At 46.3% G+C, this 24,201-nt stretch overlaps 1 protein-coding gene across 2 annotated transcripts in view; it reads left to right on the top strand.

The window, feature by feature from the left end:
• GARNL3 (GTPase activating Rap/RanGAP domain like 3) overlaps window positions 1-24,201 on the top strand; it is a 152,960-nt gene that overhangs the window by 59,403 nt on the left and 69,356 nt on the right. For both annotated transcript variants that reach the window (XM_039229480.1, XM_039229479.1), the window contains exon 4: window positions 9,464-9,538. In XM_039229480.1, coding sequence (XP_039085411.1) covers window positions 9,464-9,538 — 75 coding nt within the window. The remainder of the gene's footprint in view (window positions 1-9,463; window positions 9,539-24,201) is intronic.

Genomic DNA, 24,201 nt, shown 5'->3' with positions numbered 1-24,201 from the left:
ACCCACAAACCATGAGATCGTGACCTGAGCCGAAGCCAGACGCTTAACCGACTGAGACACCCAGGCACCCCTGACTGCAGCTACTTTCAAGTGCAGTAGCCAGGCAGTATAAGGGTGACTCCCAGTATTTCATTGTTATTCTTCATTTTGACCCAACGTCTCTCAGCCAAGGTGAGACCGTGGAGGGAGGAATAAAGTGCCCTCCAGCTTTCTGTGCTGACCACAGATTTGCTCTGTGTCCGGCAACAAAGTCCGTGATCATGTGTTTCTCCATTCTTCTCCATCAGCCATGTAGTAAGTAGGAAAAGTCCTGCTATTTTGGCCGGGGGAGGGGCAGCCTTTCTTCAGATTCATAAACTGCCATCTTTCATGTTGAATCTTCACAGGGATCATGAGGAAGTTGTGTATCGAGGACTGAGAGCCAGAGATTATTTTAATGAGGAAACCAAGACAGATATGTTTTGAGATGGAAGCATCCTGACTGGCCTCAGACTTCCCAGTAAAATAGATCAAGAGGTCAGCTCTTTGAAGAAAGGGTGTGTCTGGGATGTTGATACAGTGATTGACTGGCCAGGGACAACATGGGAGATGTCCCGGAAAGGGAGGAGGGGATGAGAAAGGGATTAGGGATTGGCAATGCAGGTCTAGTTGGGGTCCAGTAGCCCGAGCCTGTCGTAGGCCTAGTCTCCTGGAAACTTGTATATCTTTGAACACAGAATAGAAAGAGCGAGGGCATCCTCGGTACCAGGTGACTAAGAGCTGGGTCTTCAGGGGGGAGCATGAGACAGGTTTCAGTGTGCAAGACCCGTGTGCTGGTAAGCTCAGCATTGCCACAAGCAACCTCGGCTCCCAGCCAGGACACGTACCCAAAATGCCAAAGTGGGTTACAAGCTATGTATGCGATGACAGAGTGATGGCAGTATGAGAGAGAGCATGTTTGGGCTTTTAGCAGCAGGTGGCAAAGCCGTGACGTAAGCGAGGTCATTAGATTTGAGAAAGCAGAGGACATGAGCTCAAGACAGCAGGTGAATCTTGGTGATGGATGCTGCATTTGCTGAGGGTGGTGACCAGGGACGGTGATGACGACAAAGAGTGTGAGCCCAGAGGGGCGCCTGGGTGGCTTAGTCGGTTGGGTGTCCGACTTTCGCTTAGGTCATGATCTCACGGTTCGTGGGTTCGAGCCCCGTGTCGGGCTCTGTGCTGACTGCCAGTTCAGAGCCTGGAGCCTGTTTCAGAGTCTGTGTCTCCCTCTCTCTCTGACCCTCCCCTGCTCACGCTGTCTCTCTCTCTCTCCTAGAAATGAATAAAACATTAAAAAAAAATTAAAAAAAAAAAAGTGTGAGCCCAGATCTAAGGCCTCGGCAGTCCTCCCTCAGCCAATATCTGTGCTCCTGGCGGGAGGGTCTTCTGACCCACATGGATGCTCTGACGTGCGTGCTGGTGGCCAGCTCTCCAGCTGCCCGAACCCCCAAGCCTTCTCCCTGCCCCTGGGCGCAAGCAGAGTAGGATCGAGGGGAAGAGAGGGAGAAAGAGAGCCTCTCTGGTCTCTGCGCCCTGCCCCTTGCCTCTCCCTACAGGCCAGAGAAGTGACCCAAGGGTGTCCAGGAGATGGAGGCTAGACACAGCCCTCACCAGTCAGGGGGTGGCTCATTCTACTCATCTTTAGGCCCCATTCACGTCCACTCCCCGCCTTTTTTTTCTTTTGCTGAAGTGTAGTTAACATAGAGTGTGATATTAATTTCAGGTGTACAAAATAACGCTTCAACAATTTTTTTAGAGTTTGTTATTTATATTGAGAGAGAGTGAAAGAGAGAGCATCTCAAGCAGTCTATGCACTGCCAACACAGAGCCTGATGCAGGGCTCAGAATCACCAACCGTGAGGTCATGACCTGAGCCGAAACCAAGCCAGACGCTTAACCGACTGAGCCACCCAGGTGCCCCGACAATTATTTTTGATGGAAACATTTAAACTCTCTTTCATTCCTTCTGAGTAGTACTTTCTAAGTCAGATTGTGTGTGTGTGTGTGTGTGATTTGCAGTCAACAGAGTCATAATTGTAGTTTAAAAAAAATCTGATTCTGTTGGAAACCATTTCTCAAAGGTCCTATACACCTTCCAGAATAAATTTCATTAGAGCAATGAAACCTTCTCCAGTTCCCCCAGGCAGAGTGAGTCCCTCCAGCCCCTGATCTCCCCCAGAACCCCGCTCTTGCTGCCGTTATGACATTTAACCAGGTTGTGTGGTGATATATCTGTTTATACGTGTGCTTCCTGCTAGGCTTTGGGCTCCTCCAGGACAGCGATCGTGTTGCATTTCTCTTTATAAGTTCAGCAGTTAGTGCAGGCCCTGAAAAATAGGTTCTCGCTCATGTTTGCTAGATAGACAAGTGTTTAAACAGAGCTTACAAGCATTTAAATTAAGCATTAAAACAGTTTAATCGTACTAACTATAATAATCAGGGAATTTTATTTTTTATGAATATACTTTATTGTCAAATTGGCTTACATACAACACCCAGTGCTCATCCCAACAAGTGCCCTCCTCAAGGCCCATCACCCATTTTCTCCTCTCCTCCACCCCCCATACACCCTCAGTTTGTTCTCTGTATTTAAGAGTCTTGTGATTTGCCTCCCTCCCTGTCTGTCTGTAACTATTTTTTTCCCCTTCTCCCATGGTCTTCTGTGAAGTTTCTCAAGATCCACATATGAGTGAAAACATATGATATCTGTCCTTCTCTGACTGACTTAGTTCACTCAGCATAATACCTTCCAGTACCATCCACGTTGCTACACATGGCCAGACTTCATTCTTTCTCATTGCCAAGTGGTATTCCATTGTATAGATAAACTACATCTTGATCCATTCATCCGTTGATGGACATTTAGGCTCTTTCCATAATTTGGCTGTTGTTGAAAGTGCTGCTATAAACATTGGGGTACACATTGGGGTGCCAATCAGGGAACTTTATATTAATCATCTTGTTATTAGTATTAGTATAGATATTGCTATAACATTTGTTGAGTGCTCCCTATGTCCAGGCACTGTTCTAGACTCATTACATGTTTTATATGATTGGATGTTCTCCACAAGCCTCGAAGTGGCTACAATCATTGTCCCTGCTTTAGAGATAAAGAAACTGAAATTTAGAGAGGAAAAATTGAGTGATTTGCCCAAGGTCACACAACTAATATGTGCATAACTGAGACTTCAACCTGAACAGTTTGATGTTGAAACCCACACTCGGAACCACTCATTGCAAAGAAAGAAGATGGTGAGGGGAAGGTGTAGCAATCTGAAATATTGGGGCACCTGTCCGACTTTGGCTCAGGTCATGATCTCACAGTTCTCGAGTTTCAGCCCCACATCGGGCTCTGTGCTGACAGCTCAAGAGCTCAGAGCCTGGAGCCTGCTTCAGATTCTGTGTCTCCCTCTCTCCACCCCTCCCCACCTCCCTTCCCCTCTCCTCTAGTTCTCTCTCAAAATAAATAAATAAACTTAAAAAAAGAGAGAGATGCCAGGGAGTCCTAGAATGGAAACAGACACCAGCCCAAAGAACCAAAGCAATTAAGAGAAAAAGAGCCTTTTGTTTTTGAAACATTATGTATTCATATTAACTTAGGAAATATTCTCATTGAATTGCCTATAATATTAAACAAATAATACCATTCCTTACAGTAGTCAATGAATAACATTTTATGCTTCCTGGTGTTTTATTTTTTTCTTTTCAATTAATTTGTTAAATCATACAAATGGATATAATTGCTTGGATATTACCTTTTTTCCAGAAATAAAACATCTAATACATTGAACACAGTTGAGTGTTAAGTGAATCTGTTATGGTTTGGCTGAGTTTGGACCAAAGCCTCTACTCAAGATGTTTTATTTCCATGAATTTCCAGCATTTTTAGTGTATTTAACTAACTGAAGGAGTTTCAGCCTGAGAAGCCTCTTTGGTCCCCATTACCCAGAGTGGCCTCCATGTCCAGCACATCACAGTCCTGACTGACAGAACTTTCTGGAACTGTGGAAATCTGTGATTTGTATTGTCATAGCCACGTGGAACCACGGAGCATCTGAATGTGCCCCTGACGAAGCGAACGTTGTTTTATTCTCTTGTAAGCGGTGCAGAAGTAAATTGAAATGAGGCTCATGGCTGCAGCACCAGACAGGGTGAGAACACTGAAGGGGTCCCTCACTGGCCAAATGGTCATTTGATTTGCCTTTTTCTTTTTCTCTTTCAGGCAGGTTTCCTCAGCACGGCCCTTCCTTTGGTGTGTGACCAAATCAGAGATGTGAGACAAGATAAAGGAAAATAAAATAAAAATCCTGTCCCCTTTTCAGAGGATCACAGATGTCATGTATATGTTAACCCCCCTTTCCCTGAACTCCAGCATCGATACTAATGCAAAGAGATTCTGCTCCCTTATCTTCTGAGGGGACCCTTGGAGGCTTCCCTGTGAGTGAGGATGCGCTGTCGAGTAAGGGACGGGGCCCTGAAACCCTCAGCAGCCCCCTCTGAGCCAGGGTCCCCTCTTGTGGGGCCATGTTCTGACTACTGCCCCAGCTCTACATGTGGCCACTGATATCTCATTCCTGAAAAGTGTTTTCATTATGTGTGTCTTCCTGGAGAAGGTCCGTTTCCTTGAAGGCTTTGGTAATGCTTGCGTCATCTCATGGAGCATTCTGTCTGCCTTTTTAAAAAAATCTCCTCCTCCTTAGTTATATTTTCCTTATCATGGCTCTGCATTTGTGTTTGCTCTTTGCTTTTTAAAATCAGACTTGCCGGCGATTTCTTGGATGCGTTTATTGATTCTACCATCTTCTTAAATCTATAATTTCCACTCTGATCTTTTATTGATTCGTTCCCCTTCCTTTCCCTGGGATTTGTTCATTGTTCTTTTTGGCATCTCCTAGAGGAAAAGTTGAGGCATAAGGGCCTGGCTCCCTACATGCCAGCCGGAACTTTGATCCACCTTCTAGTGAAGGGAATTAAGTCAAACAGCCACCTTGAGGGACACTGGCCTAGCCATGAGCCCAGCTGCCCTCCTGTGCTTTAGAAGGTGGCCAGGAGTGTATTTTGGTGGCCAGAACTCTGCACCACGTAGGAAGAGCTGGGGCAGGGGGCTTCTGCGTTGTGTGGTGTTGGACATTTAGATGGGTTCTGATAGACACGGTCTCATTCCCGAGTCAAATCTTCCAACAATGGAGAGAGTTTCGATTTCCTCTAGTTTTAATTGGCCCGATCACAGGTATAGGGAATAACAGAAAGGAAACTATGGGCAGAAACAGCTTCTGTGCTGCAGTGAAAGGATTTTTTTTTTCTGCATTGTTACCGTCCTCGTTGTCAAGTTCACTGGAGCACTGTGTCCTTTCACATCAGCTGGTATACCCGTCTTCATCAGGACCAGCCAGCATGGTACCTTCTGCTTTACTTAGCCAGCTGCCCAGACCGGCTGGGAGGGGGAGCCCTGGGACTGCCATTCTGCGTGCCAGCGCCACATCACTTTGCCAGCATGACTTCTGAATCGCCTGCCCACCTACTGCCCTCACCCCCACACTCTTCTCAGGCAGGCCCTGCCAGCAGGAGCCCAGGATGTCAGTCTGATGCACTAGATCTGATTCAGTTACCACGCAGCCTCACTCTCTCTTGCACCTGGTGATTTAGGTCCTGTGGCCTGTCCTTCACTTTGGCCTTTCCTTTATGATAGACCTGGAAATTTCTTGCTTGAGTCATGAACCTCTGGTTTCCAGGACTGGCATGGGTCTTGCCCACATTTTTATATTCCTTTGATCATTTCGGTAGGAATTTGCCCTCTGTCTATTCACGTATTTCTTATTTGCCAAGTAGTTAAGAGTGAACATCTATACCATCAGGCTGTGTGCTTAGCTCTGGGGATGCAGTGGGGAAAAAATCCAATATAATTGCTGTCTCCGTGGAGCTTATGGTTGGGGAGTGGAGGGAGCACGTGAGGAGAAACAGCATGAATCAAGAAATCACACAAAGAAATGTAACTCACAACTGGGCAGGAGTGCTCCGAACTTACCACGAGGTCCTTTTCCCAGGCGGTGAGGGCAGGGAAGTCCCCTGCCTGCAGTGAATATGAAAGGTGAGCAGGAGTTCTTTAGGGGAAGATGGGAGAGGGCCTTCCTTGCACGTCCTCTGGGGGGAAGGAGCAGCGTGGACAGAGGTGAGATCGTGGGACGGTCACAGTTGCAGTTTGCCAGAATTGCCGGCTACGGTGTACAGACTGGGCCGGAGAGAAGCAAGTGTGCCTGGGGTGCACCGATATGATAGGAGGTGGTTACAGTCATCCGGGGGAAAGATGACAGCAACGTGGGTGCGGATGCTGGTAGTAGAGACGGGAAAGGTGAGAGAGTTAATTAACCAGGTCGTCCTGAGGCCCGAGTTTAGTGCCTATGGGTTTCAGGCTCCTAAGTTAAGTTCAGAGGGAGCCAAATTCCTTCCAGCCATCGGATCATTGACCATGTCCTTCCTTTCTGCTTCTTGAACCTTTTAAGCAAGACAAGCAACAGCCTTCTTGTTCAGATCTCAGCATGGGAAAGGGCCTTATTGCCTGTGCCTGTCAGTGTCTGGAAATAGAGTGTAGACATTCTGTGTTTGTTACGTGAATGAATGAGTGAATCAGTGAATGACTGTCACTTCTCCCAAGGCTTTGAGTTCTGGTTGTTACTAGCTCAAGAGAGGACCGTATCTACCAACCTCCAATTCAGGGGAGTGCTCATCCCCCGTCTCTTTATACACCTGTGTCAGACATAATTAATTGATTGCAGCTCTTCTCTCTCCAGATGTGACCTCAGAACACTTCTCCCAAAGCCCTCGAGGCAGCCAACACCAAGAACACTTGACTTGAAACCTGTTTGCTATGACCTAAATTTTAATATTTTAACAGACCGTGAGTAGATGCTCACAGGCAAAGAAGAGATTGACACCGAATCCTCTATACTTTCCCCTGTGAAAATGGCAGTGACCCCAGGACACCTACGTTCACCTTGCCCTTATACTTTAGAAGTGGTCTCTCTAAACTAGGCAGCAGCCCACCAGACCTCACTTCTGACATTAACTGCAGAGTACAGGGGTCCCCAGGGCCACTCTCAGGTTTAGTCATTTGCCAGAAGGGGATTCACGGAGTCTAGGGAAGGCCGTTAAGCTCCCTTAGGGTTCATCACAGCGAAAGGTTATAGATTAAGATCAGCCAAGGGAACAACAGGCATGTGGGACAGAATCCGGGAGGGTTCCAAGTGCAGCTTCCTGGTGTCCTCTTGCAGTGGGGTCTTGGACAGCATCAACTCCTCGTGGCAAGGACATGTGAGAGCACGTGCACCAGGGAGGCTCACCTGAGTCTTGGTGTCCAGAGGTAGATCTCATACCATATAACCCAAAGCCCTCACCATAAGTCATGTTATTTTCCTGCGTGGCTCAAAGTCCCAGGTAAACAGACACTCCTGCAGAACATTCCCAGGGCTCAGAGTTGACCTCTCAGGAGCCAAGGCCAAAGCCACACCTCTGTTGGGCAAGGTTAAATTCTTTTTTTTTTAACTTTTTTTTTTAATGTTTGTTTAGTTTTGAGAGAGAGAGAGTGGTGTGTGTGCAAGTGAGTAGGGGAGGGGCAGAGAGAGGGAGACAGAGATCCGAAGCAGGCTCTAGGCTCCAAGCTGTCTGCACAGAGCCCTCTGCAGGGCTTGATCCCACAGACCGTGAGATCATGACCTGAGCCAAAGTCATACACTTAACCGACTGAGCCACCCAGGTGCCCCGGGCCAGGATAAATGCTTTACCGCACAGCCTCTGTGGCTCATCTTCAGTTTACCGACCGCGGGATAATCTGATGCCATAAATAGCTAGACATACATATAAAAATCCTTTCATTTGTTTTTAGCAATGGTTTTGCAGGATAAAGAGCAGGTTTAAAACCTGGGCCTTTTCACAGACCTTCCCCGGAGAACAGTTAGGTGAGGATAATGGGTTTCTGAAGTCTGCCTGCCTGTGTTCACATCCCCGGGCCTACCATGTACCAACCCGTATGTGACTGCAGCCGGCTATTTTACCTTTCCTTGCCTCAGTTTCCTTACTGGTTTTGAGAGAATGCATGTGAAGGTCAGAAGAGTACACGGCATGGAGAAACGCTCAGTAAATAGGAGATACTGTTATTTTTATAATGATCGTGGAAAAGATTTAACAGCCTTTTGCCAATTATTGTCCTTGGGAAAATGTATAGAATTTCCCTTGATTTTTTTCCATTTCCACACCTTTATGTCTCTTAACACGAATGAAGCTATGAGCTAACAACCCTTCTTAAGAAATTGTGTATGTTTGGGGCGCCTGGGTGGCTTAGTTGGTTAAGCGTCCGACTTTCACTTAGGTCATGATCTCGCGGTTCGTGGGTTCGAGCCCCGCGTCGGGCTCTGTGCTGACTGCCGGCTCAGAGCCTGGAGCCTGTTTCAATCTGTGACTCCCTCTCTCTCTGACCCTCCCCTGCTCACGCTGTCTCTCTCTCTCTCTTAGAAATAAAACATTTAAAAAAAAAAATTTTAAGAAATTGTGTATGTTTGACCAAGTGAGCCTTGAGTTAGAGCAGTAAGAAGCACCCCCCACCCCTGCCGGGGCAAGCGTTTTCTAATGAGAAATGGAAATTCTTGCCACATCTTTGCTACAAATTGTGGCAGTTTCTTTAAAAAAAAAAAAAAAAAAAAAAAAAAAGACATGTCATTTCCCCAAGTTGCTACTGAGAAATCTAGGAGTTTGGGGAGAAAGTAAATTAAATCTCGAATCAGTCATTTTAGGACTGAACTGATGCACAAGGCCCTGATCTCACTCATCTCACCCTACCAGTGAGCTCCTTGAAGATGGCCTATTTGCAAGCGACGTGTTGCCAGAGCTCAAATAGAGCCTGCCTGCCTCGGAAGGGGCTAATTGGCCTTTTGGAGACCATTTACAACTGGAGCACAAGAGCTTTCTGTGCTGTTAGTAGAGCCTTGAGTTCATGCCAGCCATTAATTGTTTTTTAGGCTTTCCTGTGAAGACGGCTGAACTTGAGACTTGGCTTTCTTTCGGTTTTGCCATCTGTGAGCTGCCCTTGTCCACGTGTGATGTGTTTTAAGGTTGTTTTTCCAGGGAGCATCCCTTTAATAGTTTTCAGCTTTGGAATATGCTCACGTTTAGATTTTATTGGAAATGCTCACATTTAGATCTGATGCTCTTGTTTTCCTACACTTATGGGTTGTGGGGGCGCAGGGGATCCTCACTCTTCAGCTTCCTAAAGACTGTGGGGGCCGACTGTGTGAGGGCTTGGCTGACAGAGCTTCAGAAAGACCATTATCTTCCAGGCTGGGCCCTCCAGCGCTCATCGGATTTGGCTTACTTATAGGACGGACACAGACAGACAGAAGGGCCTTCCGCATGGTGACCCAGCTACCTAACCGAGAGCTCTCTTGTCTCCTAGCTTATTTCCAGTGACGCCGATGGAGCCATCCAAAGGGCTGGAAGATTCAGAGTGGAAAATGGCTCTTCGGATGAGGTAAGGAAGCCCCCTCCCCCCATATTGTCATAAGCACTTGATTATAGCACCAGGAGCTAAGGCATGGCTGTAGCACCTGTGACACAGCAGTGACAAGTCTGTGATGCTTTGTGATGCCACGAACACTTGCCTAAATGCAGCCTAGAAAGAGCTAAATGGAGCTCTTCAGGGTTTCATGTGAAGCAGACATGAAGGGGAAATGCCATTATTCTTTGTATGGACGGTGCTCTTAATCGAGTGATGTGAACCCTTTAAAAGATCTATAATAGCCACCTGCGTGGCTCAGTCAATTGAGCGTTCAACTTCAGCTCAGGTCATGATCTCATGGTTCATGAGTTCGAGCTCCACTTCAGATCCTCTGTCCCCCTCTCACTGCCCCCCCCCCCGCTTGCACTCTCTCAAAAATAAACAAGCATTAAGACAATTTATTTCTATAATGAAGGCAAGGAGACAGAAAGGTAGTCTGCCAGCAGTGGAACCGAAGAAAAATTCATAGCCGTGACACCTTTTGTGGAAGGCCCCAGAATCCCAGCTTGTCCCCTTTGCCAAGCTGGTCAGCTCGGCTCGGCCATGTAAGCAACATGGGGTTCGGGAGGGAGATGCAAGAGTTACTGCAGTTATCCAGTATCATCTTGATTCAGAGATGATACCAGGGCTAGGTATCTGTCTGCCATACTTGGGCCCAAGCCCTCTTTCTGGGGTCTCCTGGTCTTCCTTGCTGCTGGCCACAGGGGCTCACCTTGCTTGCCTTTCTTCGGACTTCCACTCCCACTCTACTCTTGGAGATGTACCCCCAGAACTACATCCAGAGTCTACTATCATCCCCTATTGTCCTTCTTTGCTACCTCTCTGAGAGATAGGCCATCAGAGTGCTTTAGCGCCCTCCCCCACCCCACCCCAGTTTTGGAGTCAGACAAGCCTGGGTTCAAGTTTTACACCACCCCCACCCACCCCACCCCCCTCCTAGCTCTATGTCCCCGAGCAAGTAACCCAGCCATTCCAAGCTTTGGTTTCTTCATCTACACAATAGAAAGTGTCTCAGGATTATTGAAAAGAATCAGTGAGCCAAGCTGGAAAAGCCACTGGTACTATGCCCGCCATGCAGTAAGCACTCAATAAATGGTGGCTAGAATGGCAATCATGGTTGTGGTTGCCAACACGATCGCTGCTGTGTTGCTGGCCTTGCTTTCCTGACTGCCTCCTTGATCCGATTCCTGGTGAAGGCCCGTGGATTTAACTTGAAAGGCCACAGCATCCAGGAGGCTATCGCTCATCTCAGCTGTGGCCTTAAGATCACACACCCAGATGTGGTATCCTCGCCACTGCTCCTTGAGAAATGAGGAGACCGTCCCATCTTCGGCTGGAACTCTGAATAGGTGCCCACCTACTCCTTTTCCAAAACGATGTCAACTGACCCACACAGAGGAAGCAACCCCCCGGGGAACTTGCTTCTGAAGCTTGGAGACAGCCCTCCCCAAATGGCCCAGCTCCTGAAACGAGACAGTCTTATTACCGCAGACTTGAGCAGCCAACTGTGTCCCCAGAGCAAGAACACTTAAGTCTTCATTCTCCAGCGCTCACAAAGCAAGCGCCACCATGCTGAGTTTCTGGTTTGAGAACCTAAGTACCAAGAGACGCCAGAGGATTTTGTGTCTCATGACATCCTCGCGCTACCCAAAGTTTTGCAGAACGTTAGCCCAGCCTCGAATGAGCAAACTCTACTGGACTTGCCCCACCACACGGAAGCACCACTCTGCCCCCTCCCAGAACCAGTCTCTAGAGGAAATCCACACTTCCTAAGAAAGAAGAAATGTGGTCCTAGGCTCACCAAGCACACCGCACACACTCTGGACCTGGTCAGGGATTAAAAACTGCCTCTAGAGGCCCTGGAGTCAGACCGACTGGGTTCAAACGGTGAGTCCACAGCTCACCAGCAGGGTGACTGTGGGCAGTTCACTTGACATCTTTGGAACCATTTGGTGGAGTTATTGATGTACAAATCACTGTGGACTGTTGTGGACTGTTGTGGACTGTTGTGTTCAAAACAGCCCTGTCTCAGATTGCTTCTTTGGGAAATATGATAGCAAGGCTCAAATACTGTTTTCAATTTTGTTCCTCCCAGAACCACTGAGCAAGAGTGCTGAGTTGGAGCACCACGCCTGTGTTTTGTATTGATGGCCTTCAGTTAAAAGCCTCCGGCCAGTGTTAGTGTTCACCCTGATAAAAGACCTTGGTGCAACGTGAGACTGAGAGGGAAGAAAAAAGCTGGCTTGCTCTGAGTTAGCGAAAGCCGTCAGTGCACTAGAAGGGACAGTGTGTGTATGGAGATGCTTAAAATTTTTCAAACGCACAAAGAAACAAACTGCAACGTAATTTCATCATTGGGCTATTTCTCCTTTTTTATTGGATTTTAAGAGCTGTTTATACCGTATGGATCCTAGACCTTTATCAGATACATGGTTCACAAAAACTCTCCCCCATTCCACAGACTGTGTATTTTCACTTTCTTTTTTTTTTTTTTTTTTTTTTAAAATTTTAATGTTTTTATTTATTTCTAGGAGAGAGAGAGAGAGACAGCGTGAGCAGGGGAGGGTCAGAGAGAGAGGGAGTCACAGACCGAAACAGGCTCCAGGCTCTGAGCTGACAGTCAGCACAGAGCCCGACGCGGGGCTCGAACCCACGAACCGCGAGATCATGACCTAAGCGAAAGTCGGACGCTCAACTGACTAAGCCACCCAGGCGCCCCTTGTATTTTCACTTTCTTGATTGTGTTCTTTGAAGTGCAGAGGTTTTTAAATTTAATGATGTCTCGTCCATCTATCTTTTTCTTTTTGTTTCTCCTGCTTTTCATATCATTTCAAAGAAACATTGCCTAGTTCAGAGTGGCTCAGTCACTTCCTTTTTTTTTTTTTTAAGTTTTTATTTCTTTATTTTGTGGGAGAGGGAGAGAGAGAGAGAGCACAAACAGGAGAGGGGCAGACAGAGAGGGGAGACCGAGAATCCCAAACAGGCTCCATGCTGTCAGCACCCAGAGCCCGACTCGGGGCTTGATCTCATGAAGCGTGAGATCATGGCCGGAGCCAAAACCTAGAGTCAGACAGTTCACCATCTGAGCCAGCCAGGTGCCCCGGCTCAATCACTTCTTTTACTTCCCGTTCCATTGAGGATAATGTTGAATTTGCCTTGACTTCTTTGCACATTGTCAGTACACTGATTTTACCATCCGTGACTGAGAACTGCAGTATGTGAAGCTGGCCCGTGCTCACGGTGTGGTGGTGGCCTGGGTTTCTCTGTGTGCGCAGCCACCTAATGGTGTGCTGGTGTTGTTCTAGAAAATGAATTTTCAGGACCAAGAGGAGGCCTAGGTTGCGCTGCCTTTGAGTAGGGAATGTTTCGCTGTGATTCAAAATAAGAACTGTATATTTGGTCTTTGGCCCACTTCCAAACACTTGCTGTCCTAAGTCGGGTGATAAAGGTGTCTTTTGTCACATTAATGAAGTGACTATAGGAAAGCCCCTAGGGATGGAGGCCTGGTTACCAGAGAGATCTCCCACATAATTACAGGGGGTAGAACTTTCCATCCCACCCCTGGCTCCCAACCTCCAAGGAGAAGAGAAGGGCTGAAGATTGAGTTCAGTTGCCAATGGCCAAGGACTTCATCAATCACAGCTCAATCGGTGATTTAATCAATCGATGAGGTCTCCACAAAAACCCAAAGGACGGGATTCAGAGAGCTTCTGGGTGGGGGACATGGGGAGATGTAGGGAGAGTAGCAGGCCAAGAGGGCATCCACCTACCTTGTCTTATGCGTCTTTTCCATCCGGCTCTTCCTCAGTTACATCCTTGGGTAAGACATCTAGTTAGTAGTTAATCCAGTAATCTAGTCAGTAAAATGTTTCTCTAGAGTCCTGTGAGCCACTCTAGCAAATTAATTGAACACAGGAGGGGGTCATTGGAACCTCTGATCTGTATCCAGTTGGTCAGAAGGACAGGTGACAACCCGGACTTGGGATTGACGTCTGTGGCGGAAGGAAGGCAGTCTGGTAGGATGGAGCCCTTCACCTGTGGGATCTGACGTTGTCTCCAGGGAGATGGTGTCAGAATGGAGTGGAGTTTCAGACACCCAGTTGGTGTCGCAGAAATCCTTGGTGCTGTGGGGATAAAACAAATTTGAGTTGATGTCAGAATCGGAGTGAGGGTCCACATTTGCCAGACACCAGCTTGAGACTGCCCGAGCCACCCTGGTGGTGCAGAACAGAGCTGAAAGTTTACGTGAAGCCTGGCCTGTGGACACAGCACCTCAGAGGCACTCCCTGCTCAGCTCTGCTCAGCACTGTGGCAACCTGCCCTCTAATTTTTGTGGTAGAGGGGTCTCTTCTGGCTCACGTTTTCCTTCCACGTGTAGCCCTTTGGGGCCCTAGTGTAATGTGGGCTGGGTCTCCTACCTGCTTCAGCAGGTCTGGGATTTTGATTCTCTGCCTTCTTGCCCCAAGTTTAGTTTCCCCAGGATTGACAAATATCCTCAAAAAAAGATATCCTTGGTCCTCTTACCTCTCTGGCTTCCCACCTGCCTGTTGGGGCTGGTAATTCCTGACTATCTCACAGGCACCCCAGGGCTTTTAAGGAGATGTTTTTAATATTTTTCTAGTAGTTTTAGTTTTTTTAGCGGGAGCGTTGGCTGAATAACCTACCCCATCGTTACCAAAAACAAAAGCTATATCAGGAATGCCTTTCATGTAATAAGTCAAGTCACTCATTCAACCTTCATTCTCTGGCTCGTTTCTCGGTGCCAGATAGCCTGTGCACTGGTCACGTAGGAGTAAGATTGCGGATATCCCTGCCCCGGAGTCCTCATAGATTGGCAGAGGGAGCAGTCAAAAAAAAAACAAAAAACAAGTAACACAGACAGATAAGAGGATAGCAAATTTTGGGAAGTACTATGGGGAAAACATTGAGGGGCATAGTGCAAAGTAAGAGGAAAAGCCCTACTTGCATAGGATGGTTCCCAGGGGTATCACAGTGAGGCCGGAGCCTCTGAGCAGTGTTTCTGAGACCACTGATGGTAAAGGACCCACTTTTTTATTTCCGATCGGTTGCAGAACTCAGTGTGGCCCTACTATGTGCAACCAGTATGCAGCACCCCGTTGGTATAACTCCCCACCAAATTTCATAACACCCGGATAGGTCTGGATTCTATTTAAAGACATGAATCCACTGAACGTGACTTTGGTGTCATAGGAACGTCAAATTGCTAGTAAATGTTCCTAGGTGCTTGCTCTCCGTACACTTGGCCATGGACCGATAAGAAGTTTGCAGATCAGCGCCCATCCATTGACTGTTTGCTGCCTTAGAGTTGGTCTAGGCCAGGCCCCTCATGAGATATGAGTCCCTGCAACAGCTTTGCCACAGCGAGCTCATCAGCCCCTGCTTGAATACGCCTGCAGGAAAGGGAAACTCGCTTTCTCCTCGATCAGTTGTTTTCCACTGGACACCAGCTGAGTGTCCTACAGTTCAGTTCATTTCTGACCCTAACTACCCGGCGTGAGCTCTACAAGGCTGCCCTCACTTCAGCCACCAGGCGCCAGCATCAGGTCCCCAGGTCACCCACACTTCTGTCCCACTTGGCTACAAAGTCAGGGGTTCTTACACACTGCCCCCCTACGCCCGCCCCATCCTTCCAATAATTTCCTAAAACAACTCATAGAATTTCAGAAAGCACCTTACTTACTATCACCAGTTTATTCCAAATGGTGCGACTTAGGAGCCGCCAAATGGGAGAGATGCACCAGGCACGGATCTTCCGTGCTCCCACCAGGAGGACCACCCTCCCAGCACCTTGGAACCACGCAGGGACCCCGCCACGAAGGGGTTCCAGCACATAAGCATGACTGAGCAAATCGTTGGCCGTCAATGATTACATCATTCCGTGGCCCCTCCCCTCCCACAGGCTTCACCTTGGGGCTGAAAACCACAGGCTTCTGATCAAGGCTTGGTCCAGCAGCCAGCCCCATCCTGAAGCTCTGCACACACCCAGCACAAGTCCCCTCCTTACAGCCAGAGACACCCCTGCCACCCTGGTCGCTCAGGAAGTCCCAAGGGTTCTTCTTCTTGGACAGAATTCATCATCTACATTTTCCACTCAGAGTTTCTGTTTACATTTTCTGTAGCCCACGGCATACGGCTTGGCCCTCTTCGGCGGGATAGGCCCTGCAGCATTCCAGGACACCTGCTGTTTGTCTCCGAAGACCTGGACGCCGTTCCACCCACCACCGGCCTCACTGCTGCTCCTTGGCCACCAGAGAGGTGGTTAATGTTAAGCTGAGGTTCTCGGAACTGAATTCGGGGCTCCAGGTGCCCCCCGCCCCACAGCCACAGGGTGGAGCAGGCTCTTCGTCTTCTGTCCCTTGCGCGTGCTCGCTCGCTCGCTCTCAAGCCTCCTTATGAACCTTCAATATGCTACCCCTCACCTCAGTCTTCCTCACATGTGCTCTTGTCGGGCTGTGCGGTGGTCGTGGCGTGTGTAGACCATTTTGGAGTCAAACTCGGGTTCCCGCCTCGGGTCTGTCACTCACCAGTTGATGACTCAACTTCTCCGAGCCTCGGTTTCCTGATGGGTGAAATGGGCGCCACTTCCTGCTCTGTAGCACCTGGCCTCCCCCGTCCTGTCCTCCCGCAGCTTGGATTTGTCCCCAAACATAGGGATTTGCATCATCCGTACTGAATTTAATCTCATCGGCGTGTCCCGTAACTGCTGACTGTCAAAAGGGGTTTTTCTGGACATCTTGATTCTGTCACCTGCCCTATTAGCTAACCCCCTGGAAAGCTTTGTATTACCTTCCAGTGTGCTTCTCCCGCCATCTGCGTGCTCATGCAGATTATTAATTAAAATGAGTGTGACCCCGGGGTAGATCACTGGAGGCCTCCCTCACAGCTCACCCGTATGTGTCAATTAGTATATTGTGGAACAGGGGGACAGTCTTTGAGCCTTTTCTAAATCTCTCTTCCTTCACGTGGGAGGATTCTCTTACACGCAGTTGGGGTATATGTAAATGAGTACAGCCTTTTGGGAGGGCAATTAGCAATAATTAAAAATGTGTATACCTCTACTACAAAGCTGTAATCATCAAGACTGTATGGTATTGGCACAAAAACAGACACAAAGACCAATGGAATCGAATAGAGAATTCAGAATCGGACCCACAAATGTACAGCCAACTAATCTTTGACAAAGCGGGAAAGAGTATCCAATGGAAAAAAGACAGCCTCTTTAACAGATGGTGCTGGGAGAACCGGACAGCAACATGCAGAAGAATGAAACTAGATCATTTTCTCACACCATACACCAAAATAAACTCAAAATGGATCAAGGACCTGAATGTGAGACAGGAAACCATCAAAACCCTAGAAGAGAAAGCCGGAAAAATCCTCCTTGACCTCCACCGCAGCAATTTCTTACTTGACACATCCCCAAAAGCAAGGGAATCAAGAGCAAAAATAAACTACTGAGACCTCATCAAGATTAAAAGCCTCTGCACGGCAAAGGAAACAATCCATAAAACTAATAGGCAACCAACGGAATGGGAAAAGTTAGTTGCAAACGACATATCAGATAAAGGGCTAGTATCCAAAATCTATAAGGAACTCACCAAACTCCACACCCAAAAAACAAACAATCCAGTGAAGAAATGGGCAGGAGACATGAACAAAAGTACGTATACCATTTGGCCAGCAGTTCTACTGCTAGGAGGTGTATTCTAGCATTATTTAAAATAGAAAAAAAAAAAAAAAAACCCTGGAAACAACTTCAATTTCCATCAGTAGAGGAATAATTACATAAATTATAATACATGTATTCAGTGGAATGCTTAGTAGCTGTTAGAAAGAATGAAGTAATAGCATACACCATAGAAAAATGTTTACAGTAGGATTAGACCTAAAAGCAAGTCCCGGAACGATCAGTTTTTCATCCCATTTCCTTAAAAGCAAACCAGAAAAAAAGGTAAATATGTCTGTCAGTATGCAAGAAAGTCTCCAAAAGAATACAGAAGAATTTAACAGTGATTGCTTCTGGAGAAGGGAAAGGGCAGGTCAGGGAAGAAGTCAGAAAACCGTAACTTTATGTCAAGCCCTTTTGTGCTGTTTACATATTTTCCCCATCTCTACTCAGCAGTAGTGTTTAATTTTTCTAAAAACCTATAGAGTCGTTAAAAAGAACAAGGTAGATCTAAATGTACTGACATAGAAATATCACTAAGATATTTTCTTTAGTGGAAAAAAACAAGCCTCAGTGTAATAGCTACACGACCATCCCATTTATGAAAAGAGTTTGTGTGTGTATATACATATATGTGTGTGTTATGAATGTATGTGTATATACGCACGTGGACGCTGATGTGTGACATGTGCATGTATGTATATAGTAAACACACCTTTGTAAATGCGTACAGTGCTCTGGGACTATCCACACCAACCTGGTAGAATGGTCCTTAGAGGGAAAGGATGTGCACCAGGGCGTGGAAGATGGGGAAGAGAAGCGGATTTTAATTTATGTGTGGTTTCACTTTTTTCAACCAGCTTATATTTCCGTTTGCAATTTAAAAGACTTTAGTGTATTTTTTTAAAATTCATATTCTTTACTGCCAGCGTTCCCTCCGCAGTTTAAACCTAGAAACTGAAGTAAAGTCCGTTTAAATGCATTCACTTACTAATTGAACTTCACTCTGGAAAAAAACATGAAAACTCCCAAGCGTTCGATAAAACAGGGGGTCTCGTCCGTAGTCCGTGGTGTATGGCTTTCCTGCTTAAAGTCAACCATGAGCGAATAGTCAGGTAAAATGAGGGTGTTCTATGTGGATTCTGATTACATCCTCCTCAAAATATCCTGGCCAGATTCATTCAGTTTCTCTCCTTCTCATTGCACAAGTATGAAGAAAAAGACCATGAAGGTCACCAAAGAGGTTTTGTGGGCTTTGGAATTCAATGCAGGAATGATTCAGGATTTCTTGGTCTCAGGACTCACTTAACACTGTGGGCGTGGTCAGGTACATCTGTCACAAAGAAGTTTGAGTTTATTACTCTTCATAATACCTTTTAGCAAACCTTCACCTGAAAGGGCATAATTTAATAAGAGGCTGGGTGGCTCAGTCAGTTGAGTGTCTGACTCTTGATATCAGCCGGGGTCCTGATCTTCCGGTCATGGGATCAAGCCCCATTTAGGGCTCTGTGCTGAGTGTGGAGCTTGCTTGGGATTCTCTCTCTCCCTCTGCCCCTCCCCCATGAACACGTGCTCTTTCTCTGTCTGTCTCTCTCTCTCTCAAACAAACATTTAACCAAAAAAATAAATAAAATGGCATAAGTGTGGGCATCTGCAGTGTTAAGCTTTAGTTTTCTGGCAAATGAGCCCATCAGAATATTTCCTCCGAACTCTCCTGTTAATGTCAAATAAAGTGCTCCTGGTGTCATGTCACCCTAAATGTTGTAGACAAAGTTTCTCTATCATTGAAATCCTCTGTGAAATAGGTTATCCTTAAAAGAGTTAGGGTTTGTTGCATTATTAAAGCCACAGTTAGGCACTACTGCACCCATTCCACAACCACTAAAATGAAAATGACATGCTAAGAGCTGGTCAGAGGATGTGGAGGCACTAGAACTCTCCCCATCTTGGCGGTAGTGTAAATTGGTGCCTCCCCTTTGAAAGTTTGGCAGTATCTACTAAAACGGAACATCTGCCCCCTCTCGTCCCCGGTTGTATACCCAACAGCAGTGAGTGCTTATGTCCGGCAAAAGACAGACGTAAGAATGTTCACGTGACTTTATTCTTAATGACTCCAAATTGGAAACAGTCCCTATGTCCATCAACTGAAGGGTGAATGCATACACTGTGGTTCATACGGGGACTGCTACGTGGCAACGGGGGAGAGTGAACTGTTCCTGTGCCCCCAACACGGATGAATGTCATAGACTTGAGGCTGAAGACAGAGCCTGACTCAAACAAATACACATGATCTGATTTCATTTCTGTGAAGTTCAAGAGCAAGTAAAACAAATCATGGTGACAGAAGTCAGGATAATGGTTACCTTTCTCTCAGAAGATGATTGGGTATTGACTGGGGAAAGCCTTCTGGGGTACTGGAAATGTTTTCTGTTTGGATCCAGGGAGTGGTCACAAGGGCGGATACATATTTTATTTATTTAAAAAAAAATTTTTTTAATGTTTATTTATTTTTGAGAGGCTGAGAGAGACAGAGCCTGAGCAGGGGAGGGGCAGAGAGAGAGGGAGACACAGAATCTGAAGCAGGCTCCAGGCTCTGAGCTAGCTGTCAGCACAGAGCCTGACACAGGGCTCAAACCCAGGAATCGTGAGATGTTGACCTGAGCCGAAGTCAGACACTTAACCAACTGAGCCACCCAGGCTCCCCAAGCATATACATATTTTAAATATCATTTATGATTCACTCAAGGTTTATACCGTCCACTTCTGTTACTTAGCATCAGAAATCGGAACTCATTTTTAGAGTCGTTCTGGTGTCTTGGGCAGAGGTGTTTCTCCATTTTGTTTCCTTGCTTAGTCTCCTTCCTTTTGTCAGTTCTTGTGTGTATTCTTATCTTTACACCTCATCATAGGTGATTCTAACTAGGGACAGGAAGTGTCTTGCTCTGCGAGACTCACAGCTTTTTCGGTGTTGGGTTCTCCTCCCCCCATTCTAGTTAAGGATTCAATGAAGACAAAAGTTAAGTAGGTAACTTTTTTTTTTAATTCTTTTAATGTTTATTTATTTTGGAGAGAAAGAGATAGAGACAGTGCACGAGCAGGGGAGGGGCAGAGAGAGAGGAAGACACACAATCTCAAACAGGTTTCAGGCTCTGAGCTGTCAGCACAGAGCCCCGTGCAGGGCTCGAACCCACAAACTGTGAAATCATGACCTGAGCTGAAGTCAGATGCTCAACTGACTGTGCCGCCCAGGTGCCCCAAGTAGGTAACTTTTTGATAACTAAAAAAAACAAAAAACAAAACAAAACAAAACCCTCATAGGGGCACTTGGGTGGCTGTCATTTGAGTGTCCAACTTTGGCTTGGGTTATGGTCTCGCGGTTTGTGGGTCCACTGCTGTCAGCGAGGAGCCCTCTTCAGACCCTCTGTCTCCCTCTCTCTCACTGCCCCTCCCCTGCATATGCACTCTCATGCTGTCTTTCTCTCTCTCTCAAAAATAAATAAACAGTAAGAAAAAAAACACCCTCATGATTGGCACTTGTTATGCAATAAAGATATGGGACAGGGCATGCCGCTGGCCAGAGTCCTGTCTGTCACTCTGAGATTCCCTTCCAAGGGTCTGCACGTTGCCTTGTGTTATTCTATTCTGCAGCAGCCAGTGTTCAGACCTCTGGGAGGGGGGAAAGCAGACTCAGGGCTTTAGAAGATCTAGAGTCTGGAGGTCATTTTCTTTTTCCCTTAACCCCCTTGGCAGTCTGTGAGGCCTGTAGGCCCCTTCTCTGGATATCTTTGGACACATAAAACACGTGAGATCATAAATTAAAATAATAATCTTATATTAAAATAGTTACAGGAGTGATTCTTTCAAACCTAATTTATGAGACAGTAATATATACCCTTTTTTATCAATACCTTAAATAACAAGGCCAGGAGTAAGTCTAACAACTGTTGTAACTTTGAACCGAAAAGGTTGCAAACAGTATTCAAGATGTCTGCAGTCACTATAATGAGTTCTAAAAATATCTGTGACCCCCTCCTTTTTTTTTTTTTTTTGCATACATTTGTAATTGAAAGAAACACTACATTTTCACTAGAAGGTAGCAAAAGAAAGATTTTTGTTTGTTTGTTTGTTTTGTTTCACCCAAGCTCATGGCCTTCCCTGGGTTCTTTGCCAACCCCTGGCATAGAGCATTGCTCCTCAAGATTCAGTGTTCCTCAGAATCACCTGGGATGCTCGTGAAATTGCACATTCCAGGGCCCCGCCCACAGAGATCCTGAGGAGGGGGTAGAATGGGCCCACGGGTGACATTTTAACAAATCTAGAAGCACAGAGCTAAGATCCAGGGCTGTGCCATGCAAGTCTGAGAAGCTCCAGAGGCCTAATTGGCCGCCTCCTTCCGAGTCTCCGCTCCAGGCTCTGCTGAAAGCGTCCAAGGCCTTGGGCCAGTGGCACCCGCTGCAGTGGCATCTGACTGGCTAAGGCCAGCTGCCTTAGCTGGACCCCATCTGCATCTGGGCAGCTGAGGCCTGAGGCTGGCTGGAGACCCTCAGAGTCAGACAGCGGCTGCGTGCCGCCCAGAGGCATAGTAGGCTGTGGGCCGGCCCTGCGGTGGCTTGTGATTATAAAGTGAACTCTGTTGACAATGAATCATCCAGACATTCTACCAGGAACAAAACCCAATTATGGCTCTTCTTGAGTCACACCAAAAGGTCAAGACCGAGAGGCAACAACATCTCAAACAGTTGATCAACATAAACCTCACCAATGAGGAATAGCCATCTATCTGTTCTGGAAACAGGATAAGCTGTGGGCAGGCTCCACTTACGTAGCGTTCTGACCAGGTCTGCATAACCCTAACCTCATCATGGGGAAGCGCCAGACAAACCCAGGATTAATGCTTTCTTTTTTAAAAGAAGAGGGGGAGGGGGTTGTGCTGCATTCTTTTAAAAATGTCAGTGTTGTAAAAGACAGTCTGTAGAAATGTTCCAGATGAAGGGGGTCTGAAGACACACGACAACTCAGTCATCCTGCACTCAGGAGGGAAAATGCTTTAAATGACATTTTGGAGTCATTTGACATAATTGGGAATACAGATGGTAGACTAAAGTATTGTATTGATGTTAAATTTATAAAAGTTGGTAAATTATATATAGATATAGATATAGAAAGTGTGGTTATGTAAGAAGATAGCTCTATTCTTGGGAAATACACTCTGAAGCATTTAGGGATAAAGGGCTATTATTTATGCATCTTAGTCTGAAATGGTTCAGAAAAAATTGTGTGTGTGTGTGTATAGAGAGAGAGTAGTGAACAAATGAATAAATGGAATAAAATATTAACAGTAGGTAAATCTGATAAAAGGGTAGAGAGATGCCCTTTACAGTCTTATTCTTGCAACGTTTATGTAAGCTCAAAATTATTACCAAATTAAAATATTCACATGCACACACACACACACACAATCAGTAGCTGATTTTTTTTTAATTCAAGAAAATTCAATAAGGGGCACCTGGGTGGCTCAGTCGGTTAAGCGTCCGACTTTCACTTAGGTCATGATCTCGCGGTTCGTGGGTTCGAGCCCTGCGTCGGGCTCTGTGCTGACTGCCAGCTCGGAGCCTGGAGCCTGTTTCAGATTCTGTGTCTCCCTCTCTCTCTGACCCTCCCCTGTTCACACTGTCTCTCTCTCTCTCTCTCTCAGAAATAAATTAAGCATTTTTTAAAATTTTTTAAAAAGGAAAATTCAATAAAAGCACAGTAATGCTAAGCATTAACCTACTTTTTTACTCCTTGAGGAGCAAAAGGGCAGAATATGAAAAAGAACACAGACGATGACATAATGGTTAACATGTTTAAAAAGAAGAAAAAGCCCTCCAAAATTGGCACTGACTTTGGTTTCAGCTCTACTGCCTATGAGCTTCTCAACCTTAGGCAGCATAGCTAAAGTCTCCAGGCCTCAATTTCTTCATCTGAAAGTAGGAGATGAAATAAAATCTATGTCATAACTTTGGTGGAGGTGCTATGGAAATGATGCACAGAAAGTGCTTGGCCTCATGCTTGGCCCTTAATGCTCTTTCAGTGAGAGTATTTTAGTATTTCCAGAGCATGAGAAAGACAGAGAAAGCATGTATATATACATGCATATATATAAAGCAATATAACCCCGGGGCGCCTGCGTGGCTCAGGGTTGAGCATCTGACTTTGGCTCCCGGGTGGCTGGGTTGAGCATCTCACTTCGGCTCAGGTCATGATCTCATGTGGGTTCGAGCCCCGCGTCAGGTTCTGTGCTGACAGCTCAGAGCCTGGACCCTGGACCTTGCTTTGGATTCTGTGTCTCCTGTCTCATTGCCCCTCTACCTCTCTCTCTCTTTCTCTCTCTCTCTCTCTCCCTCTCTCTCTCTCTCTTTCTCAAAAATAAACATTAAAAAAAAGTAATATCCCTAAAGCATGACAGAAATACATGCAGAAAAGAAACTGTAACCCTATCTCACTAACAAATACTATACATAATTCATTTTTTCTAATCCAGCAGTATACCAAAGGAATACTATATCCCGAGACCTCGTCAGATGCATTTCAGAAATCTAAGCCATTCAGCATCAGAAGAGCCAGTAGTGTAATTCATTACATTACTATGATTTTCCCCCAATTTAAGCTGTTCTCTCGATAGTTGCCAAAAAAACTTTCAGTAAAATTCGATATTCACTCCTGACAGTGGCCTCTTTGTAAGCTCACAATTGACGGAAACCCCTTCAACGTGACAACGCACGTGACCACAAGCACCTAGTAAATCACGAGAAGCATCTCAGAATCAGAAAAGTATGTTCCAACAGTCTGCCGTATACACACGGCACAATGTGCCTGTCAGTGGAGTTCCATACCGCATTTTCAGTATGATTGCTTTGTGGTAAGAAAAATACATATACGTGTACATGTAAGAAAAAATGAGAGGGGA

The sequence above is a fragment of the Hyaena hyaena genome, unplaced genomic scaffold, assembly GCF_003009895.1.
Source record: "Hyaena hyaena isolate Hyena2069 unplaced genomic scaffold, ASM300989v1 scaffold_38, whole genome shotgun sequence".
Classification (NCBI taxonomy): Eukaryota; Metazoa; Chordata; class Mammalia; order Carnivora; family Hyaenidae; genus Hyaena; species Hyaena hyaena.
This window is presented reverse-complemented; position numbering and strand designations above follow the sequence as displayed.